We start from the raw sequence: 18,146 nt of genomic DNA on the forward strand, positions 1-18,146 counted from the left end.
ACCAGGAATCGAACCCATGACTCTTCAGTTTGTGGGATGATCCCCAGCCAACTGAACCACACCAGCCAGGGCAAGAATGTCATTCTTTATTCCTCCCTGCTGATAGAAAGAAAAGTGGCATGTGTGACATCAGACTTGGGACTTAGTGGAAGAGGAAAGGGATCCACGGGAACACAATTTTTGTCTTCCTTCTATCCAGAAAGAAGAGGCAGACAGAGATGAACCACTGGTCCATTTACCTGTTGGGATGGACAACCTTCCTCCTCTACTCCTACGAGACAAGTGGAAGTGAGTATACTGGGAAATAATGGGGAGGGTTTGGAAACTGGAAAGAATGAATGGGCCAAAGTAACAGTTCCTGGATCCAAGATGGCTTAGTAGAAATTTCAGACAGACCTGAGGTTTGGACCCTTTTGTCTCTGGGTCACCTTAATCAAGGAATGCAGTCCACCTGGGAAGGAGGAACAATGGCATTGGCCTCTTGGGGTTGCTGGAAGACTGACTAGAATAATGGACACAAACACCTTGCATGATGCTCAGCATGTGGAAGGGGAATGCAGATCCTATGTTCGTTAAAGGGGGGCTCTATAATTTCAGTGGACTGAACCTGCAGACCCCAACCTGGACTCCCTTTACACTATTTTTTTAATTGAGGTAAAATACACAGAACATAAAGTTTACACTTTAATCATTTTTAAGTGCACCACTCACTAGTGGAAGTACATTCACTTGGTTGGGCAGCCAACATCCAGGACTCTTTTCGTTTTGTAAAACTAAACCTCTGTCCCCATTAAACAACCTGTATGCCCCCCTTCCCACCCCAGATCCCGAGAACCACCACTTAACTTTCTGCCTCTATGAATTCAACGGCTCTAGGTATGTCATATACATGGAGTCATGAGGTATTTGTCCTTTTGTGACTGGCTTACTTCACTTATGTCCTCCAGGTCCATCTGTGTTGTACCCTGTGTCAAAATTCCTCCCTTCCTTCCTTCCTTCCTTCCTTCCTTCCTTCCTTCCTTCCTTCCTTCCTTCCTCCCCTCCTTCCTCTCTCTCTCTTTCTCCCTTTCTCTCTTTCTTTCTTTCTTCCTTTCTTTCTTTCTTTTTAGAGAGGGGAAGGGAGGGAGAAAGAGAGGAAGAGAAACATCAACATATGGCTGCCTCTCTTGCACAACCCCTACTGGGGACCTGACCCACAACCCAGGCATGCACCCTGACTGGGAATCAAACCAGAGACCCTTTGGTTCGCAGGCCGGCACTCAATCCACTGAGTCACACCAGCCAGGACTTGTGTTTTTTTTAAAGCTGAATAATATTTCATTATCTGCATATATACCACATTTTGCTTCTCCACTCATCCACTGATGGACACTTGGGCTGTTTCCACCATCTGGCTCTTGTGAATAATGCTGCTGTGAACACGAGTGTTACAAATATCTCTTTGAGATCACGCTTTCAACCCTTTTGAGTGAGTACCCAGTAGTGGAATTCCTGGCCATATGGTAATTATATTTTTCATTTTCTTTAAGGAACTGCTATGTTATTTTCCACAGCAGCTGCATCATTTTACATTCTCACCAGCAGTGGACAAGGGTTTCAATTCCTCCACATCCTCAACAACACTTGTTATTTTCTGCTTTTGTTTTCATGGTAGCTGTGCTAGTGTAGGGGAGGTTACACTCTTAATATACCTAGGAATCTAAACTAGCCACCAGAAGATTGTATGGTCAGTATGGAAGCCAACTAGCGAGAGACCTTGATTATCTCTGGCTCATACAAGTTATGGTAAGACATTCTCTACAGTTAGAATCCTTTTCTGCTAACACATCCTTTTCCTTTTGGGTAAGACTCAAGAAACCTTCTCATATTCATGCACTTGGACCCCATGAAGTCCTTTTTTAATTGTCATATTTTATATTCCAGAGATTCCTAACCTGGGGTCACTGGGCAAGCCCTGGAATCCATGAAACCCTGGGTTTGCATTAGGAAGGTTTGTATTTATCAGGGTAGTAAGAACGGCTATTGCAAAAAACCTTCAAACTATCAGAAGCTTAACACAATAGCATTTTATTTCTTGTTCCTGCAAAATCCAGTGAAGGTGCATCTAGTGGGTGGAGATCCAAGCTCCTCCCACCTTGGGGTTCAGAAAGCTCTGTGGATTTTTTGCTTTTAGCTGATAGACAAAACACAAGAGGGTCTCAAGGACCTTGAGAGAGAGAGATTTTTTGGCCAGGCCCGAAGTGACATCCATCGCTTCCTCCCATTTCTACTGGCCAGAATTCACATGATGCTTAGCTGCAAGGGAGTCTGGAAAGTGTACTCCAGCAGTGTGTTTGGGAGGAGAAGGAAGCTGGTTTGGGGGAACACAGAGCAGTCTCTACCAGAGGACATAGGAAACTGTTCCTAGAGAAAAGGCCTGGGTTCTCAAAACAACAGATGAGTCCCTCAAAGGTGAAGAACCCACAGTTTATGCACACAGAGAACAATGTGCTTGATGAAGCATCTGCTTTTGTACTTGAGATCTCATTCTGGTCATGTCTTCCTGAGGTCATACTGAAACTCAGTACCCCCAAGTCCCCCTCTGCACATATTTTTTAAGATTTTGTTTATTTGTTTTAGACAGAGAGGAAGGGAGGGAGAGAGGAAGAGAAACATCAATGTGTGGTTGCCTCTTGTGCACCCCCTACTGGGGACCTGACCTGCAACCCAGGCATGTGCCCTGACTAGGAATTGAACTAGCCACTCTTTGCTTTGTAGGCCAGCACTCAATCCACTGAGCCAAAGCAGCCAGGGCCCCCTCTGCACATATTTATAAACTCATTTATGTTTTTTAAATATATTTTATTGATTATGCTATTACCGTGGTTCCATTTTCCCCTCCTCCCTGAACTCCCCCTCCCACCCACATCCCCCCGCCCTTTAGTTCATGTCCATGGGTCATACATATAAATTCTTTGGCTTCTATATTTCCCATTCTATTCTTAACCTCCCCTTGTCTATTTTCTACCTACCATTTGCGCTACTTATTCTCTGTACCTTTTCCCACTTCTCTGCCCCTCTCACTTCCTCGCTGATAACCCTCCATGTGATCTCCATTTCTGTGATTCTGTTCCTGTTCTAGTTGTTTGCTTAGTTTGTTTTTGTTTTTGTTTTTAGGTGTGGTCATTAATAGCTGTGAGTTTGTTGTCATTTTACTGTTCATATTTTTTATCTCCTTTTTCTTACATAAGTCCCTTTAACACATCGTATAATAAGGGTTTGGTGATGATGAACTCCTTTAACTTGACCTTCTCTGGGAAGCACTTTATCTGCCCTTCCATTCTAAATGAAAGCTTTGCTGGATAGAGCAATCTTGGATGTATGCCCTTGCCTTTCACGACTGGGAATACTTCTTTCCAGCCCCTTCTTGCCTGTAAGGTCTCTTTTGAGAAATCACTGATAGTATTATGGGAACTCCTTTGTAGGTAACTGTCTCCTTTTCTCTTGCTGCTTTTAAGATTCTATCATTCATCTTGGGTAATGTTGTTGGGTAATGTCATCTTAAGTTTGTTGTTGTCCTTCTTTTGGTTGTGTGAGGAGGCAGTGTGTCTACCTACGCCTCCATCTTGGCCAGAAGTCCCAAACGCATGTATCCCACACACATCTGCTGAGTGACTCCTAAGGGTGCATGACTGGGGCCAGAAACACAGCAACACATAAAGCCCAAGCCTCACACTCAGAGAGCTCACAGTGAATTGGAGTGACAGATATACCAAGAGGTAATTATATTCTTTTTCTTTTTTAATCCTCATGCTAGGATGTGTTTTTATTGATTTTAGAGGGAGTGGAAGGGGGAGAGAGAGAAACATCAATCGGTTACCTCTTGTATGTGCCCCGCCCGACTGGGTGTATGGGACGATGCTCCAACCAGCTGAGCTACCTGGCCAGGGTGATAATTATAGTCTTTTAAAAATTGGTGAGTATTTGCCCTGGCTGGTGTGGCTCAGTGGATTGAGTGCTGATCTGTGAACCAAAGGGTTACCCGTTCGTTTCCCAGTCAGGGCACATGCCTGGGTTGCAGGCCAGGTCCCCAGTAGGGGGTGCATGAGTGGCAACCACACACTGATGTTTCTCTCCCTCTCTTTCTCCCTCCCTTCCCCTCTGTGTAAAAATAAATAAAATATTAAAAAAATAAAAATAGGTGAGAATACTATAAGAGTTGAGGAAGGGTATTAATCCAGACTGGACTAAGCTTCAATGGGTAGGGAGCAGGGAGTAAAGCTAGAATAGAGGAAACTCGCTCAGGGCAGGGTGAAGGGCATGAGCAAAACCCCAAAGGCGGGGAAGAGCGTGGAGTAAGGTCATTTCCTTAATCAGGGAGTGAGAACCGAGAGGTCAGCAGGGCCCCGATTGTGGAGGATTTTGACCCAGTTAAGAAGATTAGACCATCTGCTGGATTACTTTGCAGATGGCTAATAGTGTCTATTACATATTGATGTTTACTAACCAGTACCAGGGGTCACCTTCATTCTAGGCACAGGGGGCATCTGCCTGCCCGCCCTCCCCTCCCCACCAGCATCCCACAGACTCAGTGATGCCCATGACTGAGGAACATCATCGATGGCAGTGACGATGACAATGGTGATGACAATGACAGCAATAGTTAACATTTGTTTAACAGCCACGCTCCAGGTGCTCTGCTGAGCACTTTCCAAATCTTAGCTGGTTTAAACTTGGCAGCACCAAGACCAAACAGTTCTGAGTCCCTGAGGGGACCCAGAGGTGAAAAAGGTGACATTACTTAAGGAACCCTAATAGTATCACCCCATCGGTGAGGCTCAAAGATGGAGCTCTGCCTCTCCCACTCTCTCCCAAAATGTCCCATATCCCTGTCGTGGTCTTTTGCCAGATTACCAGAGTAAGAATCTGACCCAGAACAAGAGGGGACTCCTAGGCTGAAGACAGAGGCTGTGCCCCGCCCACCTGTATGAGTAACAGACCAGCTGCTATAACAAGCAGTGCCCGGCTGTCAGTGGCCGGACCAAATGGAGTTCAGGTTGGATTCAGTGAACACTCAGAGTGGGTGTGTGGTTGGAGGCCTCTTTTCTTACGATTCGGAGACGTAAGATCCTTCTGTTGTGTGGCCTCACCATCCCCGAGGGACGCAGCATTCTCAGCAGCGTCCTCTTTATTGGAATGTCTCAATCTTGGCATCTGGGGCTGATGACTATGCTCTAGAGGTCTGTCCTGTGCCTGGGAAAATGTTCAGCAACATCCCTTGTCTCAGTAGATACGAGTGGCACAGCTGCCAACCCTTCCTCCCCCTTGTCCCAGCCCAAAGTGTCCCCAAACCTTGTCTGGTGGCCCCTGGGGAGGAGCATGACAGCCCTTCCTTCTCCATTGGAGCCAGCTGGCAGACAGAGGGAGACGGGAGCGTGGAGGGTGGCTGGGACATTTATTTCTTGCCATTCCTGCCCGTATTCTATGAGCCATAATTTAGTCATGTGACCCCACGGAACCATGAAGGAGCTGAAGAACGGATCCTTGCTACAAGCCCAGGAAGGAAAGGAAGCTGGGTTTGATGTGCTCATGGAAGTGGTGCCTCGCCATCTTTGTCACGTGAGCAAACACGTGGGCACACAGGCGCACACACAGGCATATGGACAGATGTGTGCACACACACGCACACACCACCTATCAGAGAGACTTACTCTTGGTAACCCATCGTTACATAGGGAGGGAAAGGGGGAAGGAGGAGATGCCCGAACAAAGGCCAGAGGGAAACTGATCCTGGACCAGTGGAGGAAAAGTCCAGGTTCTCATCCTTGTTCTGGTTAAAAAAAAAAATGCATTAGTCTTGACCAGTGTGGTACAGTGGGTTGGATGTTGTTCCCACAGGGCAAAAGGTCGTGGGTTCAATTTCCAGCCAGGACACATGCTTGGGTTGTGGTTTCGGACCCCGGTGTGAGAGGCGACTGACTGATGTTTCTCTCCCTCTCCCTCCCTTTCCCTCTCTCTAAAAGTAAATAAGTAGGCATTAACTTTAAATGATTCTTTATCTCATGGGGTCTTCATTTCCTTCTCCATGAAATCAGGAATTTGGGTTAGAACAGCATTTTTTTTTAAATTTGACTTTTTAATTACAGTTGACACTCAATTTTATTTTATATCAGTTCCAGGTGTGCAGCATGGTGGTTAGACAGTTACAGAATTTATGAAGTGATCCCTCCCATAACTCAAGTGCCCACCTGGCCCCGTATGTAGTTATCACAATATTATTGACCATGTCCCTGTGCCGCATTCTACATCCCCGTGACTATTTGTAACTGCCAGCTTGTACTTCTTACTCCCTTTGCCTTTTTCACCATGATACCCTGTCCCCCACCTGTGTGGCAATACCAGTTTTAGACCAGCATTTCTTAAGATGTGTTTCAGGGACCATTAGTCTCTAGTGCTATTGGGTAGAAAAAGAAAGAGAGGGAGGGAGGGAGAGAGAGAGAGAGGGAGAGAGGGGAAAAGAGAGAGAAAGGGGAAAAGAGAGAGAGAGGGAGAGAGGGAGAGAGGGAGAGAGGGAGAGAGGGAGAAAGAGAGAGGAGCAAGGCCTGGCTGGTGTGGCTCAGTGGATTGAGCACTGGCCTGGGAACCAAAGGGTTGCCGGTTCAATTCCCAGTCAGGGCACATGCCTGTGTTGCAGGCTAGGTCCCCAGTTGGAGGCCTATGAGAAGCAACTGATCAATGTATGTCTCCCACATTGATGTTTCTCTCCTTCTCTTTCTCCCTCCCTCCCCCTCTCTCTAAAAAGCAAATAAATAAAACCTGTAAAAAAAAAAAAAGATAGAAAGAAAAGGCAACCCAGTGCCCTCTGTGCCTCCCTTGCAAACCCACTGCCCATTTGCATACAAACCCTTCCAGTGAGCCCTTCATGAAAGAAACCTGGTTATTTCCCACAGCATTCCCCAAACTTATTTTATTCCGTCAGTTACTTTTTAAGCACCTACTGCGAGCAAGTGACTGTTTCAGGTTCTGAGCATACATTGTGTAAAAGACAAAGTCCCATCTTCCTCCAGAAACAGATGTCAAGGCTCCTGCTCCCCAAATATCTGCCACCTCTGCATGCTGCCAGCACTCTTATTCACTCAACACTTCTTCAAATTTGCTTTTGTATTTTTCAACTCCAGTTGACACTCGACATTATCTTACATTAGTTCCAAGTGTGCAGCATGGTGACGAGACATTTATGTAATTGGCAAAGTGATCCCCCCCGACAATGCTAGTGCTGCCCCTGTAAATGTGCTCACTTTTCTTCACTTTAATATATTTATTCTAAAAGAAGTTAACATCAGTCCTGTAATTCACTAGTGCCTATTATAAATAGGAAATTCAAATAAAAACAAATACTACAGCCCTGGCTGGTGTGGCTCAGTGGATTGAGCATGGGAACTAAAAGGTCACTAGTTAGATTCTCAGTCAGGGCACATGCCTGTGTTGTGGGCCAGGTCCCCAGTAGGGGGCATGTGAGAGGCAACCACACATTGGTGTTTCCCTCTTTCTCCCTCCCTTCCCCTCTGTCTAAAAATAAATAAAATCTTTTTTAAAAATCCTGTTATCAAACTCTACTAGATACTCTTGTCCGAATGAGGCTCTGAGCAGGAGCCCGGCCCTCGTTTTTGTGAAAAGAGGGAATTAGTAAGTGTCCGAGGCATGGTATAGAAAGACCAGCGTTACACGTGAGCATTTTCTTTTGTAGAATCAGAAAGATTGGGAAAGGAAATTGCTTTTCAGTGTGTGTTTCCGAGTGACTTAACGTGTGACCTAGTGACCCACCAAATGCCCCCGTGTGGTACCGGTGGGGAAACGGCCCAGCCCAGCTGCCTTCGCTGTTTCTGAAGCTCTTCCCTAATACTCTCGGTGCGAACGGGAACCCGGCACCCCCTCGTGCGTCCTTAGGAAGCTGGACGCCAGGACCACCCGTGCAGCCTTCAGCCGACTGCGAGAGTCAAGCAACCAAGCCGAGACTCAGCCTCGGCTCCCGCGGGGTGACTGGCGCCCTCCTGTTTTGTCCTTCTCTTGGTCAGATGACAAGGCGGAGTGCGTCTTTCCCTTCACCTACAAGGGGTCTGTCTACTTCACCTGCACCAGAAGCAGCAGCTTCTCGCCGTGGTGTGCCACCAGAGCCGTGTATAACGGGCAGTGGAAGCCGTGCTTGGTGGAAGGTGAGTGGAGCCCACTGTCCCGCCGGCAGGTTTCTGGGAATGAGGGATTTCGAAGGAGACTGTGTGAATGTGCGTAACGGGGTCACGTTTTTGCGGAGAAATTAAAATAACGCGTGCGTGCCTAGAAAATGCTCTGGGAAGCTGAACACTGAATGTTAACAATGGGTACTGGTGTTCACATGACAGTGTTTAAAACAGTGCTCTCTGGCCCCCCACCGGTGTGGCTCAGTTAGTTTGGTGTTATCTCCTACACCAGAAGGTTGCCGGTTCCATTCCCAGTCAGGGCATACACCTAGGTTGCGGGTTGGATCCCCCCTCAGGGTATATATGGGAAGCAACCAATCAGTGTTTCTCTCTCGCATCTGACGTCTCTCTCTCCCCTTTCCCCTTTCTCTAAAAGCAATGAAAAAAAAATGTCCTTGGGTAAGGATTTTTTTTAAATGGCGCTGTCTGAATGGAGGGGTGATAAGCCCAGTCGGCCAGAGACAACCAGAGTATTCTCTGTCTCTTTCTTAATTTTCTAAATTAATAAGGAAAAAAAAGAAACAAAGTATCTAAGAAAAGGGAAATGAGAGATGCTGTTCACCTTTCCTTGAAGACCAAGACATGTTTGACAGTTACGTGATTCTCTTTTTTTGTGCACAGGACAAAAGACACTTTGTTTAAACTAATATCCTACTGTTGGACATTTAAATTGTTCTACTAGTATCCAGCTTTTGAATATTTATGATTTGCTTTCCATGGCATCACTGTCCTTGACTTTTGGATCACATACCCCCATTTTATAATAAATATAACATCCCTTTTATTATCTTAACATGGATTTTATAAATAACATTACCGATCTATACTCATCATTTCAGAATAAAATGAGATAATTACTCAACTGTAATATAAGGCAGAAATAAAATAAAAGCAACAGATCCTAAAGGAATAGGCATGCATGACCATAACTAACCTAAAAGACATTAAAAAGTTGCCAGAGCTTAGTGTCGCAGGTTCGATTCCCAGTCAGGGTACATGCCTGGGTTGCAGGCCATGAACCCCAGCAACTGCACATTGATATTTCTCTCTCTCTCTCTCTCTCTCTCTCTTTCTCCCTCCCTTCCCTCTCTAAAAAATAAATAAATAAAATCTTAAAAAAAATAAAAATAATAAAAAATAAAAAGGCTGTAAATATACAAAGTCAAAATATTTAAAAAATATATTGCCAGAGCTTGAGCCTCTAAGCAGAATCTCTCTGATCCCAAGAGCTAAAAACAACTACATAAGAAAAGCCCCCATACGTGGAAAAACCAAAACCTAACCTGGAAGTAATACCACCGCTGTTGAAAACTTCTACTCCAGTTCCAGCCATGCAAATCTGGATCGCCTGGTTGAAATTGAATCACAAAATCAGAAATAGTCATTTGCTTTTAATTCTGGGGCAAAGGTCCCCAAACATTCTCAAGACACACAAAAGGGGGCAAAACTTTGCCCAAAGTGGATACGCAGACACAACCAGGGACTAGAGAGACTTATGTCCACTCTGTCACTGTTGTGAGCACATTAAAGAATTCAACAACCTATTTTTGATTATGTCCCTTTCAGCCCAACCCCCTGGGGTTCCTGTTTAGATGAAGGCTTGCCTTTGAATCTCCTCTCTGAGCTCTGCTTGCGGAGTCAGTGAGGCTCTTTGGACTCGTAACTGACAGCTTTCTCACCATCTCTCAACAGCTTTAACATCTCAGCCCTGCCCCCAACGGTGGGGAAGCGGTAGTCCCCAGGCACTCCCGAGTGCTGCCTCATGAGTGCTGTGCAGCACTTTCTTGCCCATTGTCAGGCTTCCTCAATAAGGACGAGATGCTACCACTGCACAAACTGGAAACATAGGCACCATCCCTGATTCCTTTTTCCTCCAACCCCACGTCTAGTCCACCTACTAGCCTGTTAGCTCTGCCTTCAAAATAGATCCCAACATCAGCTTTTTCCCATCTCTCCAGTTCCCACCCTTCTCCGAACCACCATCAACTCTTTGCTGAAAAAATTATTTGCTAACTGATCGCTCCAAATTCTACTCACCTCCCTCCAATCTAGCCCCATCAGCCCAAGTCGCCTTTTTTAGAATGCTCATGCCCCTCCATGCCTCCATCACACTTAGGAGAATACCCTTACCCCCAACAGCCAAAGCAATCTTAAGAAAGAAAAACAAAGCTGGAGGTATCACACTTCCTGATTTCAAACTATATTATAAAGCTATAGTAATCAAAACAGTATGGTACTGGCCTAAAAACAGACACATAGATCAATGGAACAGAATAGAGAGCCCAGAAATAAACTCAAGCCTATATAGTCAACTAATTTATGACAAAAGAGCAAGAAGGTACAATGGGGAAAGGACAGGCTCCTCAATAAGTGATGTTGGGAAAACAGGACAGCACATGTAAAAATAAAAATTAAAAAAGATGAAAAGAGAAAAGAAAAAGAAAATAAGAAACTTGACCCCATATCTTATGCCATACACAAAAATCAATTCAAAATTAGTAAAAACTTGAATGTAGGACATGAAGTCATAAAATTCCCAGAAGAAAACATAGGCATTAAGCTTCTAGACATTGGTCTTGGAAATGATGTTTTGGATTTGACACCAAAAGCCAAGGCAATGAAAGCAAGAGGGGTCATATCAAACTCGAAAGCCTCCCTACAGCAAATGAAACCATCAACAAAATGAAAAAACAATGTATGGAGTGAGAGAAAACATTTGCAAATCACATATCAGAAAAGGGGTTAGTATTCAAACTATATAAAGAACACATACAACTCAATAGGGAGGGAAAGACAGAAAGCAACCTCCTCACCTTGGTTTGCTTTTCATGACCTTGTCCTTCTCCGTCCTTGTCTCCTTCCCATCCTGTCCTTGCCTTCTGAGCTCCAGCTACAGTAGTTGTCATGGTTCTGGAATAGTCTGACTCCTTCCCATCTTTGAACTCTTTGCACTTTTATTCCTTCTACCTGGAAGTCACTCCCCCAGATTTTTGCATGGCTGGGTCTCTTGTCAAATGTCACCTGCTCCTTCCCTCACCCTTGCACCTATGACAGCCCCTCCGTCATTCCCAGATGACCCAGATGCCCTCACTGTGTGGGAGCAAACCCACCCACTATAATCATGTCAGGAACTCTCTTTGTTGGAGTACATTTGTGGTGGGAGATTCCGTCTGTTTTATGGAAGCTGCAGTAAGGCACCAGCACCCACATGATAGCTTTCCTAGGGTTGACCTCACTGACATTTGGCATTTTTCTGTAATCTCAACATTTTTTTGTATATTAACATCTTGATTTCATCTGTTGGTCCTAAATCATTAAAAAGCTCTTGTCTTGACTTTATTCCTACAGATCTTTTGGTGATTGTAACAGATTAGTTTTACAAGACACTAGGTTTTTTCAAAGGGGACACTGTGGGTTGAGATTGGGAACTCTATTGGAAAAGGTTTTGCGGTTTCTTTTCTTTTTTTTTTTAATCCTCACCCAAAAATGCCTTTTCACTGCCTCCAGATAGAGATGAAGGGGGAGGGGAGAAAAAGAGAGAGAGAAATATCAACTCAAGAGAGAAGCATCTATTAGTTGCTTCCTGGTAACCCAGGTGGGGATCAAACCCTCAACCCTTCGGTTTCTAGACAACGAGCTAACCAACTGAGCCACAGTGACCAGGGCCTAGTAGAGAAGTTTGAAAGCACATGGAGTAGCTTTCTTTACCAAATGTGTGATGAAGCAAATGTGTCAAATGCATGTATAAAACCTGATGTGTGTCCTGTGCTTTGGGGTTGATTGATGGATTGATTGGTGATTGCCTGACTGTCCTGTGAACAACCAGACAGTCAAAGCACTCGCTCAGGGACTGCTTCCCATGCAGATTACCCACGGTGCATCTTCCCCTTCATCTACCGAGGAAAGTCCTATCACAGCTGCATCACGGAGGGCAGCTTCTTCGGGAAGCTGTGGTGCTCAGTCACCTCCAGCTTTGACGAGAAGCATCAGTGGAAATACTGTGAAGTCAACGGTAAGACCTTGGAGCCAGGATTGGGTGCATGGTGGACAGGCAGGTGGCAAGCAGTGACCCTCATGAGGGTGTGGCGGCAAGATAGAGAGCCGAGCACGAGGAGAGATACTTCTAGGGACCAAGGGTCTTCTCAGAGAGTACACAGTGGCAGCCATAGGGCCATAGGGGACAGGAATGTCCTGAGGCCACATTCTCCCGAGTCCCAACAAACCGGTTGCCCTGACAACCAAACCCAGGGGCGGTAGTCCTGATACCGGTTTCCTAGTGTTTCGGTTTCTAGATTGACAATAACCAGAGTCCTCTGGTGCCAAACCTTTCCTGCATTTCAATGCAGTTTAATATCTAATCTTCATTCTATACCTCCTCTTCACTTAATAATGACCTCCTTTCATTCTAGTGCCTGCTCCATATTAGACTGTGATCCAGGAGCTCTTCACACACAGTCCCACTGCATCTTTCCAGGGGAGCTCTGTGATAAGATGCTATTTTCCCCCTAAGTCAATACATGGAGTTTACTACACACCAGAGTAAGGCAGAGTACCACATTCACAGTGTCTTAATAGCATCTGGGAGAGAGGAGAGCAAAGTTGGAGTGTAAATGAGATTTGGGGGTCTTTCAACATGGGGATGTGATAAAAATTGGGTGTGGGTAATAGTATAATAGTTTAGAGTTGGTGGTCTTAACAAGGTGAGGTTTCTGAGGATTCAAAGTGTCTTGAAGAGTAAATAGTCTTCAAAATTTTTTTTAATCCTCACCCAAGAACATGTTTTTATTGATTTTAGAGAGGGAGGAATAGAGAAAGAGAGAAACATTGACCTGAGAGAAAAACATCAATTATTTGCCTTCTGTGCACACCCTGACCAGGAATCGAACCTGAAGCCCCTTGGGGTACAGGACAGTGCTCCAACCAAATGAGCAACCCGGCCAGGGGTAAAACAGGTTTTTTTAAAGATTTTATTTATTTATTTTAAAGAGTGGGATGGAGGGAGAAAGAAAGGGAGAGAAACATCAGTGTGTGGTTGCCTTTTGCACTCCCCCGAGTGGGGACCTGGCCTGCAACCCAGGCATGTGCCCTGACTGGGAATCGAACCAGTGACCCTTTGGTTCGAAGGCCAGCACTCAATCCACTGAGCCACACCAGCCAGGGACATTTTTTTAATGTATTTTTCAATTACACTTGAAGAGTAAATCACCTTTTGATGCAATTTATTGGAAAGTTGAAAGGTCTGATGTTTATTTAAATGGTCTTTCCAGACAGTTCCTGAGATGAACCATAAAGTTATTTGCAGTTTTCCTCTTCCCGGGGGGGAGAATTTCCTAGAATAGTACAGCGGTGTTGATGAAGCCCAGGGGAGCAGCAAAGCCTTGTCACCATAGACAGTCAACTGAGTGCATATCACTCGTTGGAGTTCTCGCTCATCTGTAAAGTGGGAATCATAGCATCCCAGGAGGGTGTTCGCGAGTGCTCAGCGTTGTGTTTCCTCTTTACGGGACAAAGCGTGGCCTGTAGCTGGCGCGTGAGGAACAGAAGCCCTTGTCGCCTCTTCTTGCCCGCTCACCTTTGCGCGGTCATTTTCAGAGTACGGGGGGAACTCCTTCAGCAAGCCCTGCATCTTCCCCTCCACCTACAGAAATGAGGTGATCTATGAGTGCCTCGAGGACAAAAACAACAAGCTCTGGTGCCCAACCACAGAGAGCATGGACAAGGATGGGAAGTGGAGCCTCTGCGCCGACACCCGTAATCTGGGGGCGGGGGCGGGGGCGGGGCGGGTGTGGGCGGACCCCTTCGTTAAGTAACTCATCGATCACCCACTGTGCCGGGCTCTGGGGATATCCGGACCCAGTAAGGCAGAGTCCTGCCCTCAGTGGTTTGATAAACAGGTAGCATAAACGATACTATTTCTAAGGTTTTAAAAAAAATTTCTAGCCCTGGTTGGTGTGGCTCAGTGGGTTGAGCACTGGCCTGTGAATCAAAGGGTCGCTGGTTCAATTCCCAGTCAGGGCACATGCCTGGGTTGCAGGCCAGGTCCCCAGTTGGGGGAATAGAAGAGGCAACCACACATTGATGTTTCTCTCCCTCTCCTTCCCTTCCCTTTCTCTCTCTCCAAAAATAAATAAATAAAATTTGAAAAAAAAAAAAAAGTCTAGTCATAAGGAAACTAGAAGGGGAAGAAAGCCCATTCGAAAGATGTTAGGAGGCATACATCTAGCCAGTGAAGAAAAGAACGCCGGGCAGAAGCGAGGTTGCTCAATTAGATACAAAATTGGTTAATATCTAAAGGGCTATCAAACCTTGGGGGCTATCTTGTCCACCAGACAGAAATTATTGGCATCACTATTGAACAAAAATTATTCCCAGGGTGTTAATCCTCTACGATTTACAGCGTTGGGGCCCCAGTCATAGCAGACAGGGGGTCGGACCGAGTACTCCTTCCCTAGAGCAGGTGTCTGCGAACCCACCTGCCTGCGGGCCACATCCGGGCCAGCGCTCATTTCTGTTCAGTCCGAAGTCTAAGAATAGTTCTTACATTTTTTATATGGTTGAAAAAAAACACACAAGAGGAATCTTGTTTCGTGACAAGTGAGAGTGACATGGAATTTGAAGTTCAGGGTCCACCTATAGGGAATATTTTTAGAACCCAGCCACGCCCATTTATTTCCGGATGGTGGATGTCGGAGTGAAAAACCGAGGCAGGCACTGTCAGATACACAAAGCTGAAAATCCCGACCATCCGGCCCTTTCCAGAAAGCCTGCTGACGCAGAGCCAGAGACTCTGGTGACTCACAGGGGCCTGCCTGGTCAACAGACGGTGATCTAGAGTGACCTGGAAAGGTCCTGTGGCAATCTTTTGGCCTTACTGCAAGTTCTTAATTTAAAAAAAAAATCCTCACCCAAGGATATGTGGTATGGTTATTGATTTTAGAGAGAGACAGGGGGAGAGAGAGAGAAAGAGGAACGATTGGTTGCCTCCCATCTCTGCCCAAATAAGGATCGAGCCCACAACCTTGTTGGTGTACAAGACGGTGCTCCAACCAGCTAAGCCACCCCGCCAGGGCAGCTCTATTTCAGGGAACATTTTTCTTAACAGCCTATAATTTGTGCCTGAAGGAAGCTCATTCATTAACACGCCTGTTTTCTCTGGGAGGCACGGCACAGCCCCCTTGAGCCTGGGAGCGCTGGCCAGCACTCCAGCTGCATGCGCAGGGCCATTTAAAACAGTGAAATCACCTCCCAAACAAAAAAGCACACAAATGCAAAAAGGGAAGGACAACATGGGCCACAACCAGGACCCTGTTCACAGTGGGAGGGGGAGACAACAGGGCCCAAGGCTGCCTCGCTGGCTTTGTCGAGGAGGAGCGTGGGCGTGCGAGACCCAAATTGTCTGCCGCTCTGCATGTCCACAAATGCCCTACCTACCATGAGGATCGATCTGGGGGGCCCAAACTTTAGCGAGTAGGCAAATTCACAAATTGGGGAGCTGTGAATAAAGAGGATCCACCTTAATTCATCCTCCGTGTGCCCCCACTCTGCGACTCCCCAGTTCTTCCCCCCACCACCCCCAGAAGCCCTTGTGCTTTTCACTCTGCCCTGTGTCCCCAGTACCATCCCCCACCCTCCCCCAAGTTCTAAACCCAAATAGCTTCCGAAGGAAGAGAATTCCTCTGACGTTTAGGTTCAGGTCAGCCTTCCCCCCCTCCAACGGGAGCCCCAGGGGCCGTGCCCGAACCACACAGCCATGTACCCAAAGCTTCGCTGTAGCGCAAAGGCCTGGGATAACCACCCTATCTCATTTGCTTCTTCCAAGGAATTTCCTCCTTGGTTCCCGGCTCTCCCTGCCACTTCCCATTCAACTATAAGAACAAGAATTATTTTAACTGCACTACAAAAGGATCCAAGGAGAACCTTTCCTGGTGTGCAACCTCTTACAACTATGACGAGGATGGCACCTGGGTGTATTGCTGATGCAAAGGTAAGACAGGTGTCCCGCCTGGGTGCAGCGCGCGTGCAGTGCAAGTGCGCGCCAAGCGAGAGCAGGTTTGGAATGCGAGGGCATAGCTGGCGTGAAAGAGAGGGAAGGGGCACAGCTGGGGGCGTTGTTGATGTGAAGGCAGGGTGTGTTGCTCCCAGCAGAGCTGTTTTGCTGCTGTTCTTAGCAAAGTGAACTCCGTTTCTCAGAGATATAGGGTGGCGTGTGTTTGTGTGTGTGGGGGGGGGGGGGGTAGGATTGGGACAACTTCCCAGATTGGAAGGCTGGAAGAAATTGGGACCGCAGGGGGAGGAGCTGGGAGAACCTTTTCAGACCCAGAGGGGTGTCCTTCCAAGTTATAGGTCTGGGAGCTTGGAGCTTGGAGCATGAGATGGGAAGACCACCTTGAAGGGGGACAACGGGGACTTCTCTGGACTCCAGAGGCCCGGCACTGTGCAGCTGGCCCATTACGCCCATCACTGAGGAGCTAAGCACAGAAAAGGAGGGGTTCCCTTCTCCTCCTTGTCATCGGGGTCCCACCCGACTTCAGTGCATTAAGTTATCTGTCTCTGCAGGACCAACTCTACCCTTCCTTCTCTCTCACCTTCCCTTCTGGCTTCAGAAACCCATGGAAATTCTCTCCAGAGTTCCTGCAGGAACCACTGACCAACAGCTCCGTAATTCTGGCATTTATTTTATTCACTTTTTAAAGATTTTATTTATTTATTTTTAGAGAGAGGGGAAGGGAGGGAGAAAGAGAAGGAGAGAAACATCAATGTGTGGTTGCCTCTCATGCACCCCCGACTGGCCTGCAACCCAGGCATGTGCCCTGACTGGGAACTGAACCGGCAGTCCTTTGATTCATAGGCCAGTGCTCAATCCACTGAGCGTGGGCTGTAATTCTGGCATTTACACATAAAGAGAAACCCTTTCATCAGATGTGTGCACAAAACCACGGGCCCTTCCTTCCAGGGTGGAAAACTCTGGAAATATTTCCCCTTCTTCCCATAAAGCATGTGGCTTATGGATGACGCCAAAATTAGTGGCCCTTCTTCGGTTTCAGCTTGGCCGTGAAAATTCTCTCCCCGAATGGCGGACAGGCAACAAAATGAGTTTGGAACGCTGGGTGCAATCCGAACAGGGCAGACATTCACAAACACCCGCAGAGGTGCCCAGTCTGTGTCTAGGACTAAGGACATTTGCAAGGCCATCCTCCAACTTCCATCCATCAGAGCGGAGCTCTCTTCTTGGAGGCCCCTCCCCCACCAAACCCGTGACAGCTGAGGTGATGGGGAGGCGCTCACTGTTCATTGGCTGGCTTGCTCCCATGAGTCAGGTGACAGGCAGGTGGTGTCTAAACCCTTATGGTGGCTCAGCTGCTTCTGACGGAGTCTCGAAAATCAACACAATTTATGTCATATTTTGAGTCAACGCAGACCTGTTGCCTCATCACTGGCTTTTGATGTTCTTTTCAAGGAAACAAGAAACGTCTTCAGAGCAAGATGGACCCGTGGAGTCTGGAGCCACCTTCGTCTTTTTAATGGCCTCTCTCAAGCTTAGATGATCCCCTTTAGAAATACCCTGTCCATGATCTGTCTTAAGCGCATGGTCACTTGTGAAACACAGAGGGAGCATGTGGCTTGGCCACCAATAAAGGAGCCCCAAGTTAACTCGGGCTGCCCTTCCGGCTTCCTGGAATGAGAGAGATGGCAAGGGGTGTGTGTGCATGGGGACAGAAATGCCGGCGACCGAGCTGGGGAGACTCGCAGTGGGCAGATCAGATTGGCAGCCCTGGGGCCCTGGGAAGGAAGTTCAGCCTGCTCTCTCGTCCTGGAAAATCACAGACTTGGGTGGGGCATTTGTAGGAGCTTATTCAATCATCCATAAATAAATGAGTAAGGAACACAGGGTAGAAAACTCATTGCAAGAGGGCCTCAACAACTTTTTTC

The 18,146-nt window shown here is 46.8% G+C and overlaps 1 protein-coding gene across 1 annotated transcript; it reads left to right on the forward strand.

The window, feature by feature from the left end:
- Positions 1 to 202: 202 nt before the first annotated feature.
- Positions 203 to 18,097, forward strand: ELSPBP1 (epididymal sperm binding protein 1). Its single transcript, XM_028530516.2, has 6 exons — positions 203 to 288; positions 8,055 to 8,192; positions 12,082 to 12,228; positions 13,809 to 13,967; positions 16,036 to 16,200; positions 17,674 to 18,097. Exons 1-5 carry the CDS (start codon positions 219 to 221, stop codon positions 16,191 to 16,193), a joined length of 672 nt encoding a protein of 223 aa, XP_028386317.1. The 5' UTR covers positions 203 to 218; the 3' UTR covers positions 16,194 to 16,200; positions 17,674 to 18,097.
- Positions 18,098 to 18,146: the final 49 nt, after the last annotated feature.

This window comes from Phyllostomus discolor, chromosome 12 (genome assembly GCF_004126475.2).
Source record: "Phyllostomus discolor isolate MPI-MPIP mPhyDis1 chromosome 12, mPhyDis1.pri.v3, whole genome shotgun sequence".
Taxonomy (NCBI): Eukaryota; Metazoa; Chordata; class Mammalia; order Chiroptera; family Phyllostomidae; genus Phyllostomus; species Phyllostomus discolor.